This window comes from Molothrus aeneus, chromosome 4 (assembly GCF_037042795.1).
Source record: "Molothrus aeneus isolate 106 chromosome 4, BPBGC_Maene_1.0, whole genome shotgun sequence".
Lineage (NCBI taxonomy): Eukaryota > Metazoa > Chordata > Aves > Passeriformes > Icteridae > Molothrus > Molothrus aeneus.
In genome coordinates, this window is record NC_089649.1 from 47,354,687 (window position 1) to 47,380,221 (window position 25,535).

Consider the following 25,535-nt stretch of genomic DNA (forward strand, 5'->3'; position numbering starts at 1 on the left):
GGTTGTAAGTTAATTACCTCCTTTTGTAGATGGAGTTTGAAGAAACTGTTTGGTTTTGAAGGCAGCACGAGGCAAATTTTTCTGCCTTTGCAGAGCTGTTGAAAGACAAGAAGTGTTATATTTGTCTAAGAAGATAAGAAAACTAAATTCACTGGGAATTTCAGAATTGTATCCACTTGTGAAGCATCAAGAAACTGTGAGTAAAACACTCAAAAAGCTGTTATGACTCTGGAAGTGATGGAGTTTTGTGAATGGCGCTTGCTCTTAATGGCAAAGAGTTGCAGAGGAGTGTGTCAGAAATTTTGCAGTGCAAAATACGCAGATTTGGTAAGAGTAAAGCTTCTTGCAGGGCAAAAAGCCCAGAAATGCAAAACAAAAATTAAAACACCAAAGGGAGAACAAGCCACCTAGCAAACATGCTACAGCAATATGAGAGCAAGATTAGATACAGATGAAAATTAAACTGTTGTATTTGACCTAGCAAGACTAAATTTTTAATTTTAGAAGTGTTTTCAAAAAAATATTCTAATACTATACAGAAGCATAAATCTTTGTCTAATATGATCATCATATAAACAACTTGTATTCTTCAGTTATGGAGACTTAAGCCTTCTTGAGAGATGTCTTTTTTCTCTCCTTTTCAAAAGGTACGCAAGAGGACTTAAGCTTAAAATGAAGACTTAACACTAAGATTTATCAACTGCCAGCATGTACCCAGCATGATGGAAATTGGTTTTTATTGCTCCTTTTCTCCCTCATCCTGCCTTTTGTCTAGTAACACTCAAGGGCTGGTGCTGCCTTGAAATGACCTCACTACCTACCAGTTACCAAGAGAGAAGCCAATATTCCGAGAGCTGCAGAATCTTGGCATGGAGAGAATTACTTATTGCCAGAAGGAATGCACTGACTCAGCCTATTTCCATCACAGCACATTTAAGGGGGAGAAGGAGGAAAGTAGTCAATGAAATAAAGCTTTGACTACACAGAGACTTCATAAAATGATAATGTATGAATAAACATCTCTGCTTATCTCAGTGTATGAAGTTTTATAGCAGCATAAAACTGATTGCACTAGCAAGGCTTATTTCCATAGTGAGAAGGAAGAAAGATGGGGGAACAGCTGTGCAAAAAGATCCTGACCCTGAGTAAGGAATAATATCCCATCACCAATTACTGAATATCACTATAAAGAAGGTGGGAGGGGAATAATTTGAATCCTAATATTAGTTAATCCTTTTGATAGCATATAATGATTACTATGACCTTTCCTATGCTTCAGTCAGTGCAAAATACACAGTATTTTATGAACTATAAAAAATTCATCATATGTTTTAACATCATGCTGAAATTATGACTAGGCAGGCTACTCAATTTAGTCTTAATAACTAACTAAAACTGTCATGTTCAACAAACAGCAAAAAGGAATTAGATTGTTCATAAACAGTAAAATTCTGCCTGTGCCTACTACTAATAAAAACATTATTCCTTCTACCAACTAGAATCTAATGCAAAATAGCCTGTGGCAATATGTAATTCTTACTCAACTGGCACATGGTCTTCCTAGAAACTTTTTTTAAAGCATACATGTGAACAGCCAATTAAGTACAGTATGGTCTCTAAATATGAGCACAATTCCTAGAAATTTACTGAGGCAGACCGCTAGGCAGACTGCTTCAGTCCTCAAGTATTCCACTTTATTATTTTCTACAGAATCACTGTCTTTGTTATACCACACAAAATGAAGAAAAGCTTCTTTCTTCATATTTTGAATTTGTTTTGTCCTAATCCACTCAGATTTCAATATGTTACTGCACATGGCACTTTCTTCCCCCATCATTATTCACACTTCTTGCAAGTCAGAGAGATGGGATGATATGGAAAGGATTTTAAATACGCATATATCAAATTCCTTCCTTCTCAATGGAGACTCTAGGAAATAGACACTCAATAGCAAAACATTTCTGTGCACTGAAACACTGAACAGAGCTTAGGCAGTACAATCTGAGCAATGCTGAGCAAACATGCAGTTTGAGATAAGCACCCAATGCATGTTTATCCACACCAGTCGCTGCTCTAGAAGTGCTCTCTGTGTGCTGTGACATTCCCTGTCACAGCTGCTGCGTGCTGAACTCATGTAGTTACATTTACTTCTGATCAACTAACTGGACTACTTGGTCTCTTCAAAACTTACTCTTCCTCCTTTTACTCTAAACATGCCAAGCAGTTGGATCTTGGCAAGCAGACCAGTCACTTTACTGATAGTTTGAATCTACAGCTTGAGAAAGTTTTGTATTTAGCTCTTTTTAAAAGCATCCATGTGCTCATAGTGCCACTAAGTACAAAAACATCACACAGAATTCAAAACCAGGTAGCTCCCATGTGGAAGTCACCCTACCATTTCTAGAGCTTTGTACAATCTATGTGGTACAGGACTCAAACACAAAGATTTCCCATCACTAACACTTTAGACAATACCTATTCCTTGGGGAACACACATATTACCATATCTTCTAGTGCTTTAAGGTGAACTATTTACTAGCTTTCATATTTTAAAAAAAGTACTTTCTGCAGAATGGCACGGAGAATCAGATGTAAATGAAGAATCAAATTGTTAAAATTGCTATTTAATTCAGTCTCTCTTCAAAACCAATTTGGATTGTTCACCACACTGCAGCTAAAAGTTAAAAGGCCTATGTTTTCATGTTTACAGTTGTACCTCTAAACACATCACATGTGTCTTCCCTCTCTTCTGTAAGCAAGCAAATACAATTTGGCTATAAAACTGTAAGAGGAATTGTCATTTCAGAAACTTACTGGATTCCTAGCTCATTTTTTGAATGCCAGCAACCATAGCAAGTTCAGTATTGCAGCCACAGCAAATGTGCAAGTAAATTATGAACCGCAAATCTTTGACAAGGAGCAAAGTAGTGACCTTGGGTGGCAAGCCAGCATCCTCGCAAAGGTAAGCTCATGCAAGACTAGCAGCTGTATGAGGAAGCTTCAAATCCCAAGACCCAGAAATCATTGCCAAGGGAAAACAAAAATTTGCTGCAATTTAACAGTGCTTTGTGCAAAGTGACAAAATATAAAACTAATAAAACAAAAAGTATACAATAAAAGGACACAATTCTGGAAATCTTTATACAATGTACAGTTTTGCAGAAAATTTTTTAATCCGGACTAAACAAAGATACTTACTCATCGACTTCACACACAAACCGTTTTACGATTGTCAATAGCAAGACTCTGACAAACATCTGTAAGAGCAGGGAAACTGTAAAAGCTAGAAATCTGGCCTTTATTAATGATATTTAACTTACATTTAAATGTAAGTTGGTCTAGAGTGGTTCACATTTGGGGAAATTGTCTATGAAAGAAAAGCAAATTTACCTAAGTAATTCTTAATGCATCCACAAGTTGAAAAAATGAAATATAAACACAATCAGACCACTTTGGTTCCTGCAATGAAGTAACTGACTAAATATTGAATACTGAGTCTTTTGTTGTCTGATCTTTCCAGAAAGTTTAACCATGAATATACTTTTAATTCTGGAAATAGCCTTCTAGCTAAGTTGCTCTCTATGCTCTTCCCTTTCCAGTTCACTCACTTCTAAAGCACCAAATGAAATCGGTAGAGATTTTTACTAAAAATATTTTTTCATTAAATTTATTTAAGCTCATTTTGATAATTCTTCCTATCACTGAAATAACACAGCTGTAGACCAGCTGCCCAACTGCTCTGAGTGCTTTATACTTTGATAAGGCTGCCAAACAGGTAACAGTTGTGCATTTGAACTACACAAATGTCCTTTTAGCTTGAAATCCCACCTTCTGAGTGTCTGCCAAAGGTGGAAGAAGAGGGCCAAGGTGGAAGGATGCTGGAGTAACTTATATGAATAATGGTAAAGTCACACTAACTTCTGTCTACTGCAGTATCACACACCTGGGACTGACTGTCCACAGAATCCTTACATCTGCTCTGAGTCGGTACAAAGATGGAAACCTTGGAGTCTTTGGCTTGGTCTCTATTCCTTATGCTGTATTTAACTGTACTTGGTAGCTTTAACACATTGTTTTGAAAGTTTTAAGACAACCAACTAGGTATGCCACTATGGCTTCACTGTTCTATAGGTAAAATACCCCTAGTTAAATTCACAAACATTATTTTTACATTTCCAAATATTTAGATTACTGATGAACCTTTTCACAGAATTTTTACAGTTCAAAGCTCTTCACATAAAAATATTCATAATGTGTTCTTTCCTTGAAAATGTCACACAAGGTTATTAAATTCAGAAACTTGTTTTAAAAGAAATGGTCAGGAAACATTTAAACAACAGGAACTGGCAATATTGACATATAAAGAAACACTGAATATTTAATTTTCATTTGCTTTGGCTTCTTTAAGGTCACCATTTTCAAGAGATTTCTGATAATAGCAGTATTTTCATATCAGCAGTTAACTTTTGTAGAAACTAGGAAAGCAATGGGAGTCCAGCAATGGGCTAATATGTTTTATGAGACACAGGTTCATCCAAACCTTTTTTAGGAAGTAACTAACACTTAAAGTAAATAAAATTGCCAACTGGATATATAATCCATATGCCCAGGAAAAAAAAAAAGAAAGAAAGAAACTGCAGACATGGGTTAACTTAAAGGGCTAAACTGAAATTAACACTTTCAGGTCATGTTTCACTAGTTAAAAAAAACAATAAACATCATCTAGCCTAGAAAGAAAAGCTTTGGACATGCCCAAATACTGTACTTATAATTCTTCATATTACTTCTACATATACTTCTGGGAAACTATGAATGACACCTTAATAAGAAACCAGACTTCGACTATTTTGCGAACCATAAAAACAGATTCACCAAAGTCTGATTACAAATCAAGATTAGCATCTCTAGCGTGGCATGCAATGTTCTGCTTTGCCCTGAGACTGGGCAAAGACAGCTCAATACCATCACTTAACTCTGAAATTCACACTGAACTACTACTGAAGGTACTTACTGGCTGAGGCTTGAGGTTGAATGCGAGGTATTCCTCCATTTGGCACTTGGAAATTTGAGTCACTTCTGCTGTTTTTCACAGACTCTGCTTGGATGTTGGATGTCCTGGACAAGTTTGGAAGACTACGCCTTAGCTTTTCTGTATGAAATAATACAAAGATACAACATGTAGTCTGATGCTGGACGAAGGTCAGATTGTGAACCTGTAGCTGAGCCCCAAATGTAAGTGAAACAAAGTGTTAGCCATATAAAACTACAATTTAAAAGTGTATTTTGCTACATTACTTCTTCTATCACATACAAAATATTTATGTGTCTAAAGAGTAAGAATGTCTATTTCTCACCTATGGTGAAAAAAGTCAAGCATATTGTGTTTTGAAATTGAAACATATCTGGATTGTGATTCTCTGGGTTTTATGGTAGTATTATCAAAGCTGAACAGACAAACCTAATTTGCAGTTTTGCACAGTTTTCAAATTATTTACCTACAAGGTTATTTGTAACAAAATGCTTGCCTGAAGAGTAAAAACAACATAGATGTTTGAGTGAATTTTTGAGACTGCCTTGTCCCATATCAGTCCATTATACAACAAATAACAGAGTCCCACTTGGTAAGGACCTCTTCATACACAGCATTATTAAAGTGTCCAGTTATGCTTCATCTTTCACATATGACTTGACTTATCTACTCAGCTAATGCTGATACGTCAGGAGCCTTCTAATATTTGTACCACTGTTCACAGAATATGAAAAGATGTCATTAAGTACTTCTCAAGTCTAATGACATTCTGTGTATCTCCAACCCACGCAGAGCTGGGTTGATGACATACTTTGGACAGAAGACTGAAGAGGCCTTGACAGGATGAGCGGCCAACCTGATTCTGCAGAGGGATGCAGGGAAGAAGTAGGTTACAATGCACAAGCACTAAAGGTGAAAACAAAACTAAGTCTTCATTGGCTGAATTATTCCAAAAAACGTACTTTCTTCACTTAGCAGTTTGCATTCCTTTGTACTGCACTTGGTACATTGTTGAACCATATCAACCAAATGTCCCTCCAATCATTCTAGACAAATAATATTAAAAAGAAAAACGAAACAAAAGAGCAAACCTGAACAACTTTTTTTGGCTGCTGCTGTATCGACTCTGAATATCCAAGCAACACTCAACTGCACAAAAACCACTGCAAGATAACTCCTTCGAAGTGTTTCAGAAACACATGATCACATACTCTATTTTGATCCCTCTGGTATGTGGGATACTAGCTTTTGGTACCATTCCTCTCATAGGATATTTTTACTGCAGCTCATCTAGCACATATTAAGACTTTCATTTTAAGAAATTAATGGGAAAGGAATTCTCGATTAAGTTACAATATAATTGATTAGCTTTTGTGTTGCACATTTTCCTAGATACCTAAAATTTCCTCAAACCACTATTACTAGTAAGGGGAATTCTTAATATTTAAATGTACATTCTTTCTAAATTTAAAATCTTACTTGCTGGATAAAAAATACATTTGTTGAAATGGGAACCTGCTTGCAAAATTTCATCCCAGTAGAAGGAGTTTCTGCTAGATGGCTACTAGGAAAAAGTACATTCAAGAAGAAAAGTTGTATCAGGATTGTATTATTTTGTTCTATGCCAATATAGTATAACTCTATTGAATTTACTCCAAACTTTATTTATTACGCAGCAGTTTTCACAGCTTTGAGATATCTAAAATATCCAACAAATGCATGAGTTAAGTACTAATATTTTTAAGACTATGTTCATGATTGAAAAGTTTCAGAGTCCCGTGCAACCAGAAGAAAGCATTCAGCTGGCTCACAGGCTACAGGCGTGCATAAATCGCCATGTTACTCTTATCTGACCACAGTTACTTTCCTCTGCATTTTGTTCTGTCATCTGCAAGGCTTAACTCTACTAGTAAATGAGCTTCCCTGCTTCATTTTAGTGCATTTGCCTGCCAAATATAGACCTTGGTCACTATGAAACTCAATTATACTCATTGACTGGATAACATCTAAAATAAATATAAGCCTATCAACTCATCTGACTGTAAGGGTGCCCCAGCAGAACTTAAGCTTTGCTTGCGCTGCGTTTTCTTCAGCAATTCAGAGATCAAACCACAATGTTACACAGGCACATAATTTTAGGACTGCACACTGACAAAACTCCTTTATACAGAAACTACGCAACTACTCGTGTAATGAACTTCAAACAGTTTTTTACCTTCACTTTTGACATTACTAGTCTGCAAGTCTGTAGGATGGCCTTGAAGGGAAAGACGAGGCTGCTGCAAGCGGCTGATCATGGGCTGCGGTGACACTCTGCTGTACTCTATGCTTCGAGCAGGTGATCGGGAGCGAGGCGAGTTTCTTGGGGATTGTTTTGGTGAAGGCCAGGGAGAACTGCGAGGTGATGGTGAGAACCTGCTGACAGCAGGGTGTACTGTGTGATGTGTGCCATCCTCCTCATCTTCTAAGCTCTGTGCATCAAGCTCCTGGTCGCTGAACGTGCCTCGCCGCGTGGAATTGCAGGAGGAGCCAGAACTACGCCGAGACGCCGTGGCTGCGTACTCTTGCCGCAGGCCTGGCAACAACAAGAGCATTGTTTACTTGCTTCCAGCCCACAAATGGTTCCAACTAGAGACTCTGCACACAGATATCTGCACAGTTCTCAAACTCAGATTTGGCTCACCTTAGCTCCTTTTATTGGAGGCATTAAATAAATTCCAATCAGTACCAAAAAGTTATTGACCAGCTAATAATGACTTGAATCAGGTGAGCTCATTCCTTTTCCTAGTAAAGCAATCACCAGTATAGGTGTATTGTGTATGTACATGTTCATATCCTCTCTCAGGCTGCAACTAGCAACGCAGGCTACATCATAATTTTGGTATCAAGTAACATCCTACAACAATTACAGCAGACACAGTGAAATGTCTCTTGCAATGTGTCGGTGAATCTAACCATAAAAGCAACACTAGAGAAACTGGAGGTGTTAGATCAGTGATCTCTGAAGTGTGGTGCCCACACCTCTGGGGATATACAAACCAATCCACTGGCATAAAGCAAGAAAATTCTGAACAACTGATATTTTTAAAACAGCATTTATCTTGTCTTTATCTCATACTTTTATAAATTATATTTTTGTGTATATTTCTGTATGTTATACATTAGAGTAATACACGTCTATCGTTTATTAAAAAGTACATATATTAGGCATTTGGTTTTAGCTTTTTTCACTGGTAAGGACACACAATAAAATAGTCTGGAGACCACCTAGTTAGACATCTGAAATTATTACCACTGCAAATTCGGAGGGACAAAAATCTCAACTAAAGCTATAATTAAAGACAGACATCTATATAGGCACTTTTCTTAATAATTCTTTGCCATATTGACTTTATATTTCAATTATTTAAATTATGATTTAAGCATTGATGTGAACAAGACTGGATTACATCAGGAAGGCACCAATCTCCTTAGAAGAATGGTGGCAAGCAGTAGTCCATTCAAACAATCATCCTTTTAGCAAATACTGTACCTTACAAAAGTCTTGTCCATTGTTCCTAAAGAAAACTTCTGCACAGCAACTTCCTTTGTTTAGCCTGGAGGCTGAAGTCCTTAACCAGCTTTCTTGGGCAAACTACATTTGTACATCCATAGTAGAAGTTATACTGCTTTTCCATGCTTACTAAACAACTACTACTGCAGTTATTAAAAAAAACCAAAATGCAACAGCGCTATTTGATTTCAGGAAAAAAAACCCACTTACTTTCCTCCTGCATTCGTGCTAAAATTTGCACATCTGTAACATCATTTAACTTGTAATTAGACCCGATAGAGTCTTCATCCATCTCCGACGCACTTAATTCACTGTCCAGAGAAGACTGTGGACTTAGTGGAGGATTTCTATCTCCTGAAATTTTAAGATGACCTATGGAAGGAAAATAAGTAACAGGAATTGCTGTTACTAAAAAAAAAATTTAAAAAAAGGCAAGCTGCATTTCCTTTCCTAGTAAAAACCACCAGTCTGAAGAAATTGCTACTGAGACATTGATCTGACAAACCATTTGACACATTTGATTATTTTATTGCCAACCTAGGCTGAAAATGTAACTTACAAAAGCAGGTCATAGCCATTACCTTCTAAAAATGGGCAAATTTATAAAATCATTGCGATAATCTCAGAACAGACTAGTGGCAAATAATTTGGTCTATCATAGCATGTTACAACTGCTATGAAGTTTGCACAGCTCTACAAAAAAAGCAACTGCATACCTGGTTCCATCTCTGCTTTCATTCTCACCTCTGTATATACCTTGTAAAATGTCAGTTTGGATCTTTCTTAACAATAACATTTTTGCTGATCCAATGAATATCGATTCAGTTTAGAATGCTTAAAATAGACTTTATCTGAAAATACTACCTGTTTCACAAACACACCTTTGCTAAACTGTAACATGGAAAGTATAACAAGGAGAAAGTCTCCCTGTTCACTGCCTTCTGCCTTCCCATTGCCTGTTACATCTCTGTCCCTCAGGCAGACATGTCATTTTAGCACACAATGCAGAGCAGAGCTACCAAGATAAAAACTGGGTAATGGCTCTCATGCAGTGCAGGCTTCTGTAAAAGTCCAGTGAACTAGTGATAGCTGGATTGTCAATGCAACGTTTTTTCATCTTTCCTGTAAGCTAACTTAAATTATATACAATAAGACAACAGCCTGACTTCAGAGTAGAGATACGTTCCAGGCACCAATTTTTTTCATGCAAAGAAAGTGTCTACAGAGCAGAATAAAAGCAGAAAACATTGCCAGAAGTTAATGCTTACACTGATGGCTACAAAGGCTCATGGAATGCTTAATTGGAATGTATGCTTCTTCCTTATATTATATTGTTCACATCGCAGAGGTATTGCTGGATACACTGCATACCAACTGTTTCAATTAGTAAACAAGAGGATAGTTGAAAAAACTTCACAACTAACCTTTGAACAGCTGCTATGGAACTTACACCCCTGTCAATTACAGGGTCAGTTCCAGAAGCCACTTGGAACTCTACAGAATGATCTCAGGTGTTTTGGTCTAACTGCTAATCACATATATCAGTAATTTTTGGGTCACAGACACCCAAAGAAAACATTTTACATGTTTCTCATGCCAGAGAGCATGCAAAAATCCCTTCCTCAAAAGCTTGTGTGATGCACACATCCTACAAAATGCTGGAAAGTTCTGGAGTCTTTCTTACTCTAGTTCAATGCAAATGTTGTCTATCTGAGCATATTTGTGAAGGAAGAGGAGGAAGAAAGGAAAAGACCAGACACACAGTGCCCTACCTGAGGTACCAGGAGGTATGAGCTGTTTCACTAAAGCAGATTTCACTGGTGTTGAGGAGGGAGAGTTGAAGCCACTGCTGTAGGGGCTGCCGGTATTTGGACTGTAGGAGCTCGCGTAACTGACCGCACTGAAAGGGCTGCTGTACAAACTCTGTCTCTTGAGAGCTGCAGGAAGGAGGGGAAAAGTGATGAATTATACTGAATGAATCAATGAAAAACAAATACAATACTATATTGTGTCTTCAGTGTGATTTAACTAGTATGCAATTCAAGTAGAAAACTTCAGTCACCAGAAAGTTTTTCCACTGCTTTCTTCACCCCTAGGTATAACCATAATGTGAAAGGAGTGGCAGAAGAGGGCAAGACAAGATAGTGACAAGTGTTTTCTTTTCAGAAGTCAGATCTAAGATCACTACAGCTGATGTCTTTGAGATGTCCAGTGTAGGTGCTGGGAAGCAGGAAGGCAGTAGTAGCTCAGTTACACTAACACACACCCCATACACAACTACATAGAAAGCAGAGCACACCAGGAAGTCATGTTCTCAGAACTCTCAGACCTGTCTGAATCACACAATACTTCAACAGTAACTCCAAGATTGGCATCGCACAACTAAGCAGTATCACCTACAAAACTTCCCTAAGCATATGCTAAAATCAAAAGCCACTAAGTAAGGCAAATGCTTCTGTATAGATTTGCGGGTACCAGAATGTACCAGACTAATTGACTATCAATTGACTATCTCCTACTGTTAAACTTCTGTTCTAATAACTTAGGATTTTTTGACCATAGGCTTCAATCTCATATGCAATATAAGATCTAAATTTGGTACTTTCCTCTGCCATTTGTTCTAAATGTTTCAATGTTGAAGAATTTTCAGATTAATTTTAAACACTGGTGAACATTAACAGTGGTGAACAGTATGATGCTGAAATTCCACTGGTTGTCGGGTATATTATTTGTTTAGTTACTTGACTATTTTGTTCAAAAGTTTACATTTTAAATATAACAGAAAATGGAATTTCAGCTACAGAGATAGTGGGATCCAAAAGATATTTAGACACTTTTGCTACAAATCAGTTCCTTCACTGCTGGAAGTATATTAATGCAGAAATGTATATAAGGACAAATTAAATTGCAAAATGTTAAGAAGAAAAAGCTAGAAAAGCCAACTTGATGTTATGTAAATCCAGATTAGATTTAGTTGCAGCTCACCCAGCTGCTGAAAGTAGCAATTAAAAAATATTGTGTGACATTTCTCTTAGTGAAAAGGGACTTCAATGAGTGCAGTAAGTATTAGGCTACTGATAGCAGTGGACAGGAAAAAAAAAGGAAAGGAACCCAAATTTCCTCACTAATAATCATTGTTAATTTGACATTAGATGCCAAAACAGACTACAGTTGCATGAAATGCTGCTTTCAGCAGCCAAGCCCAGCAAAGCTTCAGTTTCTCCCCTTTGCTCTTGGTCACTACATCCTCAGTTGTCCAGTGCAAACACTGGTGAGGCCGCACTATTATCTGACCTACTAAAGTAGATTTAAGTTTAAAAATATATTATTTTAACTGATTTTAACTGTATTCCATCACTTAATCAGTTTTTAAAGAGTGCCCCCAAAAAAACATAACATCCAACCTAGCCAATGGCAGAATACAGAGGCAAAAGCAGCAGAAATTAAAGCTGACTTTGCAGCAAATTCCTAAAATCACATCTCATGTAAAGATCCTTTCTAAACCAGTTAATATTACCAGTGTTTTAGTCAGAATGAAAAGACAGTTAGAGATGAAGGATGAAAGGTTTATATTTCAGCTTTCACTGCAAGTCTTAAACAATATGTGTTAATTTCAGCAAGTTGTGACTTCACTAAATTCTAGCAAGTATTCATGAGGTATTTTCAGTTTATTTTGAGTGTCAGAAGGGAAAACCTCCATTTGATTACAAAGCTCAGTAAACAAAGCCAGTAATTACAACTCACTCTGATCTGGATGATTATGATGAGGCCTTTGATATCAACTTCTAGCATTCACAAAGGAACCCCAAAGCATCTATTCCAATTGAATCTTTGTTCTCATCCAAAAAAAAAAATCTACTTTTCATCTCTTGCCGAAAAAGTAATTAAAAATCCCTAAGATGTAAGTCTGCACAACAGTTCTTTCTTTTGTATTTATTACACAGACAAGTAATTTAAAATATTAACCACACATTAGAAAACAATTCTACTACTGTATAGTCTTCAAAACAGGATCTTTGTATACATCCATAATGATACAAAGTATTTGATCATACACAGTTTTTTTTTTTTTGATGAAACTTAGCAGGACTGTGCTACATGTAAAAAGTTTGCTCCTGTATGTGGTGAGACTTGATATGCACAGTAGTTCTCAAGGTAGCTAATGTGAACCTTCATCAGCACAGTAGATTTTCCAAGACAAAGAAAATCTGGATTCAAATCCATTTTCTGGACCAGAATTCCTAAAGGTTTTCCAACAGGGATTTTTGTGACTCAGGAAGACATTGCTATTTTTACAAATAGAGATATGGTCTTTATTAGGAGTGTCAGACAAAACTAGCAAGACACATAATCATTTTATAATTAAAATGATCCCAATATTAAACACTAGCTTACAAAAGATTACACATTAGCTTTCAAAACACCAGAAGGGAGGGCTGATAATCAGCAAGTTTATTTTAACATAAATTTTCTTTTATAAAATACAGAAACAGTATGCAGCATATAATTCCTTTTAGTTATGTTTCTGCTGAAATGGTAATGAATTTCTCTTTTGCTATAGAAAATAGGAAAAATTGAGTACAGAATATATCTAAAGTTCCCTCTAGTCTGAACACAGTTCCAACACTGAGCATGACTTGCTCTGCAATGGTAAACCTGACTGCTGACAAGGCATTGTGCATCAGTAACTGCTAGCAGTAGCATGGAGCTGAGAGCTCCATGCTATTCTTCTCTCCTTGATTGTCATGCAATGAAAAATAAGATGGAAGAAGAAAATAAGATATACAAGAGGGCTTTTGAGACTGAAAAAGAGGAAAAAGATATTAAGATTAGAAAAACCTACCAACAGGAACTAACAAAGTAAAAAGAGTAAATGCAAAAGAAGAATCAGCAAAGATTCAGGGAAGAAAGTTACAGATGTTGAAAAGCCTTTTCCATGGAGACTGGAACCAGAATCTATGAACTGAACGAGAAGCTAGTAACAGGTTAAGTGATGGGTCCATGAGATACAAGTACTATGCAAAATGCAAGTTACACTACACTCCTGAAGTTTAGAATAGGAAATACACACAAAGTTACAAGAAACACTACTTGTCTTCTCCAGTGGAACGCCCTGCTACCCTTATTCTTAAAGGAGGCTGGTTGCTCTGAAAGATAATTTTCTGTTTTGTTGAAAATTCATTTTTACATGCAATCTGCTCCAAGCAGCATGTGCCCCATTAGTATTTCCACCAATTATTACTACAAATTGTGTTATTCTTACAAGTATCACTGCCAGAAGCAGATTCACAGATCTAGGGGAAAACAAAAAAAAGAAAACACATCATTGGAATGTTAAAACTTTCAAATCTATCTATTTCACAGAGAAGTTTCCTGCCATTCTGCTTCAGCTGTGAATTTTTAAAGATACCCTGTGGGTAGCAGAATTAGTGGCATTTCCGGAAGACTTCTACTTAATTCTGAAAGAAGTTAAACCACAAACAGAATTATGTCAATCAACTGCTATCCATTCATAAATACTCAGTAGTATTCAGATTCCCAAACCTGTATCATCCTTAATAAATCCCTGTGATGTGAGTGCTTTTTGTTGTTCACAATCTCAGTCTTTGCCTGTATCTAAGTCATATATCATGTTAACTGTTGAGGTAAATTTTTAATAGACAATTGTCCAGGCAGCATAAAAAAGCACAAGAAATAGGGAAATATTTAGGGTGACTCGTACTGAAGACACTTCCACCACTATGCCCATGATTTTCCTAAGAATAAAGAATGGATTCAAATTTTATTAAGAACAGTTTTAGTACAAACCCGAATAAAGACTGAATTGCTCCAAAAAACAATACAAGGACAGGAAAGAAGTTACAGCCAAATAAATTCAGCACGAAGTTTACATATAACCATGGAAAGGAGGTGGCTGCTGGAACCACTCCTGGAACTGTGTGTTCATACACTCTTAGCTCAAGTCCAACTATTCTGCTAATTCCTGAAGATAAAAGTTTAACATGTAGCAGCAGCAGACTACAAAAAGAGGCAACAGGAGGAGAATAGCTATTAATAACAAGAAAGTAAGTTTTCTCAGCATAATTTAAAAAAATAGGTTCCAACAAAGAAACAAAACAAAGCAAGAAACCAGTGGACAGAGAATTCTAATCAGACCTTCAGCATTTTGCTGCTGGTTTGACATAAAAAAGTCTGGTAATAGAAGGATGGAGAATGCAGACTTTCATTCTCACAGGGTCAAACACTCTCCAGTTTTGAATATAAGCAACTAATTAGTATTAAGGAAGAATCAAACTCTGGATTTTTTTAAAATTTGACTGTAACTAGATCTCAAGTTACTGGGGATGTGAGGAGAAGAAATCATTATCATCTCCCAAAAGTATTCAAAAACATAAGCCTCCATTTCTTTAGATGAAGTAAAATAGATAATCTAGCAGAAAATCAAGTTTCATGCTAACATACTGACAAACACCTAACAATTATGATATCTTAATACAGGCTTCTATTTAAAAAAAAAAAAAAAAAAAGATGAGAAAACTTTTTGAGTTAAAACCATTGGCTTTTCCTGAAAACATCAGACCAAACTATGCAGGTATTAAAAAACTCTGAAATCATGACTCATGATCTAATGCCTTTTTTCATTTCATTCATATGAGTAAAATGAGTAGAATTAATTACTTTATAAACCAAAATGAAAGCTTTAGATACAAGTAATTGATAGATGTTTTATCTCACAACCATTAGCTAATTTTGATGCTGTTTCAGAATAAATACATACAACCCAGTGGTTTCAGTGTGCACAAACTCACCTGACATTGTTTGCTCCAGCTTGTGGATCAGTGACTTCTTAGCACATTCAACATCAGGACTTGGGTAATCCAATACCTGTCTGCACCAAACTAATGGACTGACACTTTTTTGCAGTGGATTTTTTTTCTTCTTTGGAGATGTATATAACCTGGAAAAGAGAGAAAAAAAAATTATAAGGACAGACAAAATTGAGCATAAGATCAGACATGCAACAGAACACCACAGAGTATGCTATTTCTGTTTCTATACTCTATCTGCACTATAGTACAATCCCAAAAGATAAAGAAAGCACAGATTTGACCCTAAAATTAACTATTTTGAATAGAGTATAACAGCGATAACATATGGCTACCAAGGATTTCAGACACATTATGGACAATTTCACTGTCCATAATATACATAAACATACAAATGAGGATTAATCTTTTCAGATTCACCTGAAAGAAATAAAACACTATGCAATAGAAAACTCTTGTTTTCAGAAGCAAAGGAAGCAATAAGCATCTTAATAGCCAAGGAGCAGTGCTAAAGTAGACAAAACACAACTACTGTTTCAGTAGCCTTGAACAATAAACAATTTATTTTTGTTTATTATTTCTATCCTAGCACCTGATCTTTTCACTCTCTTTGAACAGAGAACAAAGAAACTATCTCTGTCCTAAGGAGGTATACAGTCAAGCACTAGCAACAAGGAAAAAGAGATAATGCACACAGGAGAGTGGAGAGAAACAACGAGATCGTATTGTTTTGCCAGATATACTGAAACCTTTGTCTGTCTGCATCTCCACTCACTTATTTTAACATCAACGTTCCATGACTGAAGAAAGTAGTAGTCCAGTTTAAAAACTCTAGAAATATAGCTGAAAACTTCTCCTCCCTCAAGAAACAGATCAAAGGAAAAGTCATAACCAATCACACACTCACAACAGGGAACTTTAGGCCTTACTTTGAATTAGAACCAAACTTGGAAATGTGGTTCAGCAAAAGACAAAAGTGAATTGCAAGACATAACTCTTAACTAGAGATTATGCATGTGTAGAATCAGCTAAACAAGTGTTTCTTTTAGGGTAATGACAGACTTAATATTCCAAGTGAATATGATTGTATGCCACACAGCGTCACTTAGGAATATCTGACAGTCTAATCAGACATGTTTCTGTACAAAATACACAGCAAAAGTTGTTCTCTTTATGCCAATGACATTAGCAACACAGGTTATTTCCTACAACTTTCTCTCTACAAGATTATCTCATCTCTCCTCTGTAATTCTAGAACTTGAACTGTTTGTGTTATAATAGCTTTTAGAGATGTTTTGTAATTAATACCATTAAGTTCACTTCTTACAAAAGCTTATGTTTATAAAACCACCACTCACTGATCTTTATTAAGAGTGAGCTCCAAAACACTCTTCCCTCTAACACTGAAATTAGCAAGCTATGCTTGCAGATCCAGGCAAGAAAATATTTATCAGCTGCCAGGTTTTAAAATAAAAATGAAGCTGTTTGTAACAATCCAAATAAGTCACTGCCACTTACTGTAGTTCAAGGGGTTTATGCTTTGGCCAATATCATGCTGTCTGTCATAACTGCTTTTGTAGAAATGCCTGCAATTGGGCACTCAGCCCAAAAGAAAAGCTAAAAGCTCTTCATGTATTTATAGCCCTGAAGATCCTTGAAAAGGATCACAAGAGTCACTCAATTTTCACAGTTGTGTAAACAATTACACCACTTTCTGTAATTTTTAGGACATCTCCATACCATTAAAAGTAATGTTTAACATTTACTATCTCTCTAGCATTTTGAATTTAGTGTCTTTTTAATACTTACCTGTACTCCTTTCTGTCCTAAGGTATGTTTATACAATACAAAGAAGTGTCAAAGGCAACAAGGCCAGCTTTTGCCCAGTACAGGCCAGACTCACTCCTGGTGCTCTGCATAGCTGGCATGCCTTGCTGTGTTTGAGAAGTTCCATGCACATTCAGTTTACAGTAGCAGCCAGTATAAAAGGCAAGAAATTAAAATGCATGTCCTCTTTGAGGACTGGTCTAATCAAAACTCTACCTGATATTTTAAGCTTCAACACATTCTTTTCAGGAATTCCCAGTTGTTCCATAAGTACTTTATTAACTGAAGCAATCCAGGCTCACACAGCTCCCTCCCTCTTTTCCACCTCCCTTTCTAACCAGTATATATTGCATATTCCCCCCACCTCTTCTGACTCCTTTATCAACCTTTGTTTCATAACTTGGACTTCAAGGAAAGACAGAACTTGACAACATACATATTGCATGCAACTCCAACACACACATGTACACTGATGCAGTGACAAAACAGCTGTTTCAGGGCAGTTTCTTGCACATCATGCAATTATCAAGTCTCAAGTCTCTATAAAGCAGTGATCTTAATATTCCACCTGACAAAGAACAGCCAATCTCAAGTCTTGAGACTGACTTAATTCTACTTGCTTTGCCTAACTTGGATTTTACAAAAACCAAAAGGACCAAGGGCAAGGCTAAGAATCAGAGTGATGCCTCTATTACTTCTTCCTCTTTGCCCAACGTCAGAAAAAGAACGGATACATGAAGCACATACAAGTAACTTCACACAGCTAAGTGGTCTTCCTGGTCAAACTGTTTGATCCAAATGATATAGGTCCTCTTTAGCTGAACAACCTTCCAGAAGAGATCCCATTTGTACCTGTCAATGCATTCTACAGCAACACAACAGCACTGACTGGCAGTACAGCAACTTCAAGACAGAAGATTATCAGAATGACTTCATACATCTTTACCCACTGTAAATCAACTCTCTCAAAACAGGAAGTTAAAAATTATTGAGGAAGCTGACAACTTACAGTTGCCATCCATACTACAAACGTTAACACACCAGAAATATATACTCCAATCTCTCCTCAACAGAGTAAAGACTCCACAACTCAGTGACATAAGGTAAAGCAGAACAAAATGGTATATTAAGAGGAGCTCAGGAGCTTTGATCTACTTTGAAACAACACTAAGGAGACCAGACACTAAGACTCTGCTGCAGCCATTAATATTTCCTTCCTTTAGCTCTTACAAGTCAACCACACCAGAGCAGCACCAACCCAAGGCTGAAAGCAGCCAGGGGCTCTACTGATTAGTTCCAGGAAGATGCAGCACAGAAAAGGGCAGAGCTTTTGCAGGAAGACTGCTGTGACTACAAGCAAATATGATGTCAGCCAAATGGAACAAGATGCAGCATGTTGCACTGGGACACAGATGAGTCAGAAAAGGCTTTGAAGAAACAGGACACACCACTGCAGCAGGAGTGGAATATCTGTGTACAGATTACCTCACCTGAGGAACACCTCCCAGTGCATTAAAATACAAGAGGCTAGTTGTCACAGGCATGAAACAAGAAGCCAACATTCTCACTGGGAAAAAAAGGAAGAGTCCTTTTGTATCAAAATCCTTACACTGCTCAGTATAAGAGTGAGAAAAAACATGCAGATGAACATGAAGTCACAAATCTGAATTAGAAAGAAGATGGCAAGTGGAAGGAATCTGAAGTTAGAGCTCATTTATTTTAGTTACATTAGGTTTAAGCAAAAACTGGAAGTTACAATAAAGGAAATTAAATGGGAGCACGCAAAACACGATGCGTGCAAAAGCAAGATTAAAAACCTGAAGACATGATGAGGAGAAAAAACTGAAATCCAAGGATAAATCAATAAGAAATGCCCCTAAAATACAAGAAAGAAACTTCACAGTGAAAAGCTAATGAAAACATATAAATCAGGAGACAATAATACTGAACAGTCATGGAAACAGATAATTTAGAACACAACAGTGTCAATCTAAGCTATTTTAAGACAATTTAAAAGTTTTAGGAAATCCTATCTGAAGTGGCTTAAGCACATTAAAATTTAAGACAGATTTTGAATGGACAGGTAGAGATCTGAAAAGCATCTCTGGTTGAAAGAAAAATCAAAAAATTAAGTGACATCCCTGCACTTATGTGGCCCACAGATCTCCTTTCCTTCTCCCCACCCCACAAAATTCCTGTGCCACAGCTGTGGCTGACTAAGATACACATTGCTTAGCCTGCAATTATTCGTTTTCAGCTCTACTTCACAGAATACTTCTAGTTCCGAGAGATTGCACAAACTACAGCAAACTCCAGTCTATGAATATAAACTGCAGAATATGAATACTACAAAAAGCCTTTGACAGGCTCATTAAACCTTCACATTACAGTGGTACATCTCAGTTACATAATGAAATTTTTAAGTAGAATTAAGAATATCCAAGAGGTTGCAAAGTGCAATTTGGAACACAACTACCTTTCTGTGCCCAACAATTAAAGCTAGTTAGCTGTGCCCTGGCTAGTTGCTGGAAATTACTGCCACTATTCATTTCCTCATCTAGAAGAACATGTTTGTGTCGGAAAAGGATCTTGTAAAATGGGAAATGGGCCATCAAAACCACCATCATGTACCTTCTCTAGAACTATCACACAAATTGTACAACTGTCCACTATTTGAGAAGCTTTTCATAAGAAATTTGTTAGTGCATCTGTGCTTAAACATAGCATTGTTCATATTTACACTGAAGAGAAAAAAGTTGAGAAGTTCTGTGTCCTAATAAATGTGTTCCAAAATAAAACTCCATTTAATGACTATGCCTGAGAGCTCTATCAACAACTACAAGTAATAGAAATGTGAACCATGCCTAAACAAGACATGATTATGTAGTAAATTTCAGAAATATCACTAGGACAGTAAAGGAAACCCATATCAAAGATTTCATTATATCTAAATATCAAGCATGTTTAAAAGCAGTAATTATCACAAAAATGGTCAGAAATTGAAATAGTTCTTTCTCAGGATTCTTCCTCCAGTCCTCAAATATCTGTTTCACAACAAATATGGATATCTCAAAGACAATAATCAAACTGAATATTATTTAATGTTACCAGTTGTTTTTCATTATAACACTGATGACTTCCGTAACTCTTGCTTTTCCTACATGCTTCTTTTCATATTATCTTCCTAGTTTGTGAAGATGTTATCTGAATTTGGTTAAACCCCAACAACTTTAAATCAAATTGACTTTTTATGTGCCACAAAATGAAAAACCACAATTTCTCTTTTACTTACACCATGGAACAGAAATTGATCAGAATCTGTCCTGCTTCCAAAGGGCCTAAACCACATTAATACAATAAAATTTAACAGTTAAACAGGAAATGCTGCAATGCAATTTCAGCAATGGGGTTTCATTCAGGTGGAGCTCTAGCCTAAAATAGTCAAAGTATACTTTACCAGCTCACTATGGCAAACCAGGATTCCAAAACAATGCTGGTGCTCAAGGGACATCCAGCAATATGAGACAGAAGAATCATTACAGACGACAATCGTGTATCTCACACAGGCCCTTGGCCAACTACTGCTAATGGATGGCTAGAATGGAAACTTGCACTGTTATCAACAGGTGCAAATTAGAAATAGCTGCTGAACGAGTGTGAGTATAATAGTAAAAGTATGTGCCTTCCATTTTAACTAGTCAGGATACGCAACCAGTCTGAGCTCTTAAAAAACACTGAAACTATTACTTTTAGCTATTCAGTAAGTAAAAAAAAAACCACCAATAATTTAATTTTAAATACATAATAACTGCCTTTTGTTTGTAAATGAGGTCAGTCAACTGTAAGCTATTTTAACCCTACCAAGGAGACTTGATGCTGATATGAAAGCATGGGTGATAGTTTTTATAGCACTGTCATTTAAAGAGAACAACTGTTCTGAAGTTTGCTGAGCAATTACATGTACAAAATAGATACACAGCAAGCTCTATACTCTTATGCACATGCTGCAAGTAAATTTTGAAGAAAAGTACAGCATGCTTTGCTCACATTTAAAACAAAGCTTTTCAGAGAGCTCAGTTTGGGACCGTGCAACAAGTTACCACAAAGGAAGTTACAGTGGGTTCCCAGCACAGTAACTCATCTAGAGTAATTGCCCACACGTGCACACTTATCCTGCAATAAACTCAAGACCCAATAAACTCTTTTTAAAAGCAGCATGGCAAGCCACCTGCACACTGTTATCCAGATAACACATCCACACCCAACCTTACCCAGCAAGTCAGGCAAGGAGGTGCACACCACTTCTCTGAAGATTTCTCCACTCTGGTCACCTCTTCCGCCCTATTGTCTTTTCAATTAATTAGTAAGAAAAGACCTGTTCAGACTGAACTTGAAAAAAATTAAATTTGATGCAATCTGGTTCAAGAACAGCTAAATAGGAACACCCATAGAGTAGATTATGAAAGTTGCTGATAACTGGAGGAAATAATCAGCAGGCCTAAAGCAAAGTCTCCAAGGGTCTGTGTAGAGCTCAGTACAGTGTGCAAGTACAGATGTGCCAAACTGCAACCTTCAGGACCTTATCAGGAAGAAAGTTTCAGCACATTAAACAACTTTCAGAAGCATATAGACAAGAAACTCAATCTAAATGCACTAAAATATTTTTAATAATTTACCACATAATTTGAAGATTGTCTGATGCAAAATGTTTAAAACATGAAGTGAATCTGGATTTAAGTAACCACAGAGAAGAAAAACAATCAAGCAAAAATATAAACAATCCCAAAAGTCACTAATACTGTATGGATGTTTTAATAGCTAATGCTGCTATTAAAACAGCAGTGTCAAAGTTCCTTTGCTTGTTTGATAGTTACAGCAGAGAAGTGTAAAGTGAAAAAGTAAGGAGAAGGTGCACTTACCTAAATGCATTTTAAAAGCTAAAAATAAGTTGATCAACTCTACAATGTAGATTTAAAGAAACATGTCACATTCTAGTATCAATTTCAATCACAGTATCAGGTGTTCTGTCTTAAATTCACAGCCACTAATCTCATGTAGGCATTAAATGTAAAACAATTTTAACAATTAAGAAAAACATTTATTCTGCCATGACAAAACTGTATACAATTTCATAATAGGGTATGAAAATGTCTGTATTACACAAAACAGAAAAGAACAGTGATAACCAGCACCCTTGAACACCTATTACTGCCCACAGCAAGGTCCTTTTGAAATCAAAAGTGAAGACAAATCTTAACTTCTATGTGTAGACAAGCAAAACAGGCAAGATGAATCAATTTTTTATGAACAAACGATGATTTAAATTTAGTTTGTTTCCACAAGAGGTGTCCTCAGCTGCTAAGAAGTATTTGATTTTGACAGTGTATAATCCCATACTTTAAACAGGACTTTGGGTTAAGCATTAGTGATCCAATCCATTTGAACCTCAAAGAGTTCATATGATACTTAAATTTCATTGAATACATTCACCCTTACAGTTGATTAAATTATTTTATGAATGACCTTCCATAGCCAAGGCCTGAGGAGGAGGATCTTTATGAAACAGTTTAAGGGAAATCCACTTATTCACAGCAACCCCTCCTAAAAGAAACAGGCTTGTTTCTTTTAGATTACTCCATTAGCCCTCTGAAAATGTCAAACTTCATTAAGAGCAAAAACCTCCATTAATCAAATGCATAAATACAAAGGCATCTTACCTTCATAGGAAAATAAAAGGGGTTGGACTATTTAGTGTTTCAACAGTTGAATTAGAAGGTGTTTAGAAATTCCAAGAGCTTGATTTCCATTTTTATTAAGCACTTTGGAACAAAAAAATCATCATTCTAGCCAAACTATGTTTATCATTAATTGCATATTGAACAACAGCAGGAAAACACTTTTTTTAAACAACCACATATCCATATTTTGTGATATGTGTGACAATTCGTAAATTTTTACAATTGCTTCTTTTGTTTCATGCATTTGTGTCTCACTCAGTGTCCTATGCCTGAGACTGAAAATTAGTAGCTAAAACACTTTAGCATTATAGTTGCCAAAATATTAGTAAAGGAATCAAGATGTGCAAAAGACTGCCTATAAGTTTTGTTGCCTTTTGAGCACCAGAACTTGCACAGCAACATGACGGTGCCACAATAATTGGCAGCCAAACACCTGACACCAGCAAGGGCAGTGTTCAGTGAACCATGTGGCTGCCCCGTGAGTGCCCAGAACTGTGTCAACAAAAACACAGCACTAATGCCACCACTGTCACCATACACTCTGTCGGGACATTCACTTTCACTTAAGAGACTCATTATGTTACCCACGAGTTAGAATTAATGTATAAAACAGTAAGATCTATTGTCACTAGAATTCACGACATTTACAGATTCGGCCATGCCACTCCAAACTTGCAGGGCAAATTTACCAGATTCTATTTCCATCAAGGGCTGTAGGCCCTTGTAGGTTACCAGGCATACAGTGAGAAATAAGAGTAGCTGCCTTGCACAGACTCATCTTCTGAGAGATGATGCCTTGTGTTAATTTAGTGTTGGATGAGAATAAACTTATGCTCTCATACTTCTCCAGTGGATCGGGCTGAATGTCAGGCAAATGATTTCTCCAAGGAAGCGCACACGCTGTCTCCTCCCTGAGCAACTAAAACATTGCTCATGCATGGAGTCATTCCAGCATTTTTAAAGGCGTTCCTAACTCTGCAAGACATTTTTGTTTGTTTTGTAAATTTGTCTGCATGTTTGCTTCCAGAGACCTTCGTAGATGGACCCACAATCAGTTCTGTTGCAAGACAGTTTGCATACCTGTTTAAACAAAAGTTTACACTTTTTGTCCCTGTACATGCTTCCCTTGCATTTCTCTGTTGACATGCTGCTGACACGGTGCTCCTCCCCACTATTTCTCCTGCAGCTCTGAGGCTGCCCCTCAACAACTGTCACAGGAAACTTCAAACCGACAGCTGGGACAGTGTCATGTTTGGAGAGAGCCAAGTCTTGATTCTCAGTGGAAGCTCAATCAAGTGTTAATAATGACAAGGCACACAGCCACCTGCAGCTGTTTCTGCTGGAGCAGCAGGGTAAGCAGTCCATTTATAACGAGGAACCACCTAAGGGAAACCGTGATCCTACATCATTAGCAATAAATTAGAACGCCTAAGGGCAACACGTTTATGAGATGAAAAAGTGCTACATTTGCTGCCTTTACAGCTGAAAGAAATCGAGGCATTAAAGGTGCCCGATGCATGTCTGAAGCCTAACAGTACCTGTGGGCCAATTCTAATACGCAGAAATTTCCCACAAGTTTCTCAATGCCTCTCCACCGCCTGCACTCCCGAAAACACTGATGGCTCATTCTGCGGCAGCACCGGAGCCCGCTCGGTGTCCGAGTACCCCCAAGTAACGCTCCCCTCGCGGCCGAGCAGCGAGCAGGGCAGAGCCGCGGCCTCCAGGGAGCTTCACCGCCGTTTGCAGAAAGCGAACACCCTTCCCCGGCAGGCATCTAGTCCAGCTCACTAAGCCCTTCACCCAGCCCAGAGGGCGAGGCTGCCTCCGCACACAAAGCCCCGAGACCCCCTCCGACATCAGGCACACGCCTGGAAACTGCCCCTTCCCCCAGGCACGGCGGAGCCTTGCCCGCCTCCTCACCTACCCGCCCCCGCTCCATCCCCACCCCGGCCGCCTCCTCACCAGCCGGTCTCGTCCTCATCGCAGCCGGCCAGCCGCTCCAGCTCCTCCGGCCTGAGCACCGCCGCGTCGTCCAGGAGGCCATTGCCGCCGCTGCCCCCATCGCCACCGCCGGGCTCCTCGGGGAGCGAGCGCCGGGCGACGGCCCTGGGGCTGAGACAGCGGCCGTCGGGCGACGGGGAGACGGCGGAGGGCGGCGAGGCGGGCCCGGCGCTCGGCAGGCGCTTGGGGCTGGCGGGGGCGGCGGGCAGGGCGCCGTGGCGGCTGCGAAGCTGTTCATTCTGCTTCTCTAGCTTCTTCACCAGCTCCTGCAGCTTCCGCACCTCCGCGTCCGCGTTCACGCCCGAGCCCACATCCTCCATGGCGGCCGCCGGCAGAGCGGCGGCTGCGCGGGGAGAGGCGGCCGTGCCGCCCCGTCTACGCGGCCCGGCGGCCGGTGCCGGGGCAGGGCCGGGGCGGGGCGCAGGACGCACATCCGCCGCCGCCATGTCACCGCCTCTGCCGCCGGAACCGCCGGCCCTCGCGCCGCCTTCTCTCTGGGCGGGCCGGAACGGAACGGCACGGAACGGCACGGAACGCGTGCCATGCCCGAGCGTGGCGGC

At 38.2% G+C, this 25,535-nt stretch overlaps 1 protein-coding gene across 3 annotated transcripts in view; it reads right to left on the reverse strand.

Moving 5' to 3' along the window:
* The window catches only part of SLAIN2 (SLAIN motif family member 2), a 34,345-nt gene extending 9,050 nt beyond the window's left edge, over nucleotides 1–25,295 (reverse strand). The window contains exons 1-7 of one of the 3 annotated variants that reach the window (XM_066548452.1): nucleotides 24,937–25,295; nucleotides 15,392–15,540; nucleotides 10,355–10,519; nucleotides 8,793–8,954; nucleotides 7,245–7,604; nucleotides 5,012–5,149; nucleotides 18–95 (exon numbers count right to left, since the gene is read on the reverse strand). In XM_066548452.1, coding sequence (XP_066404549.1) covers nucleotides 18–95; nucleotides 5,012–5,149; nucleotides 7,245–7,604; nucleotides 8,793–8,954; nucleotides 10,355–10,519; nucleotides 15,392–15,540; nucleotides 24,937–25,295 — 1,411 coding nt within the window. Of the gene's footprint in view, nucleotides 1–17; nucleotides 96–3,198; nucleotides 3,275–5,011; nucleotides 5,150–7,244; nucleotides 7,605–8,792; nucleotides 8,955–10,354; nucleotides 10,520–15,391; nucleotides 15,541–24,936 lie in introns of all 3 variants that reach the window. The other 2 variants (XM_066548454.1, XM_066548453.1) reach the window with 2 other exon arrangements.
* Nucleotides 25,296–25,535: the final 240 nt, after the last annotated feature.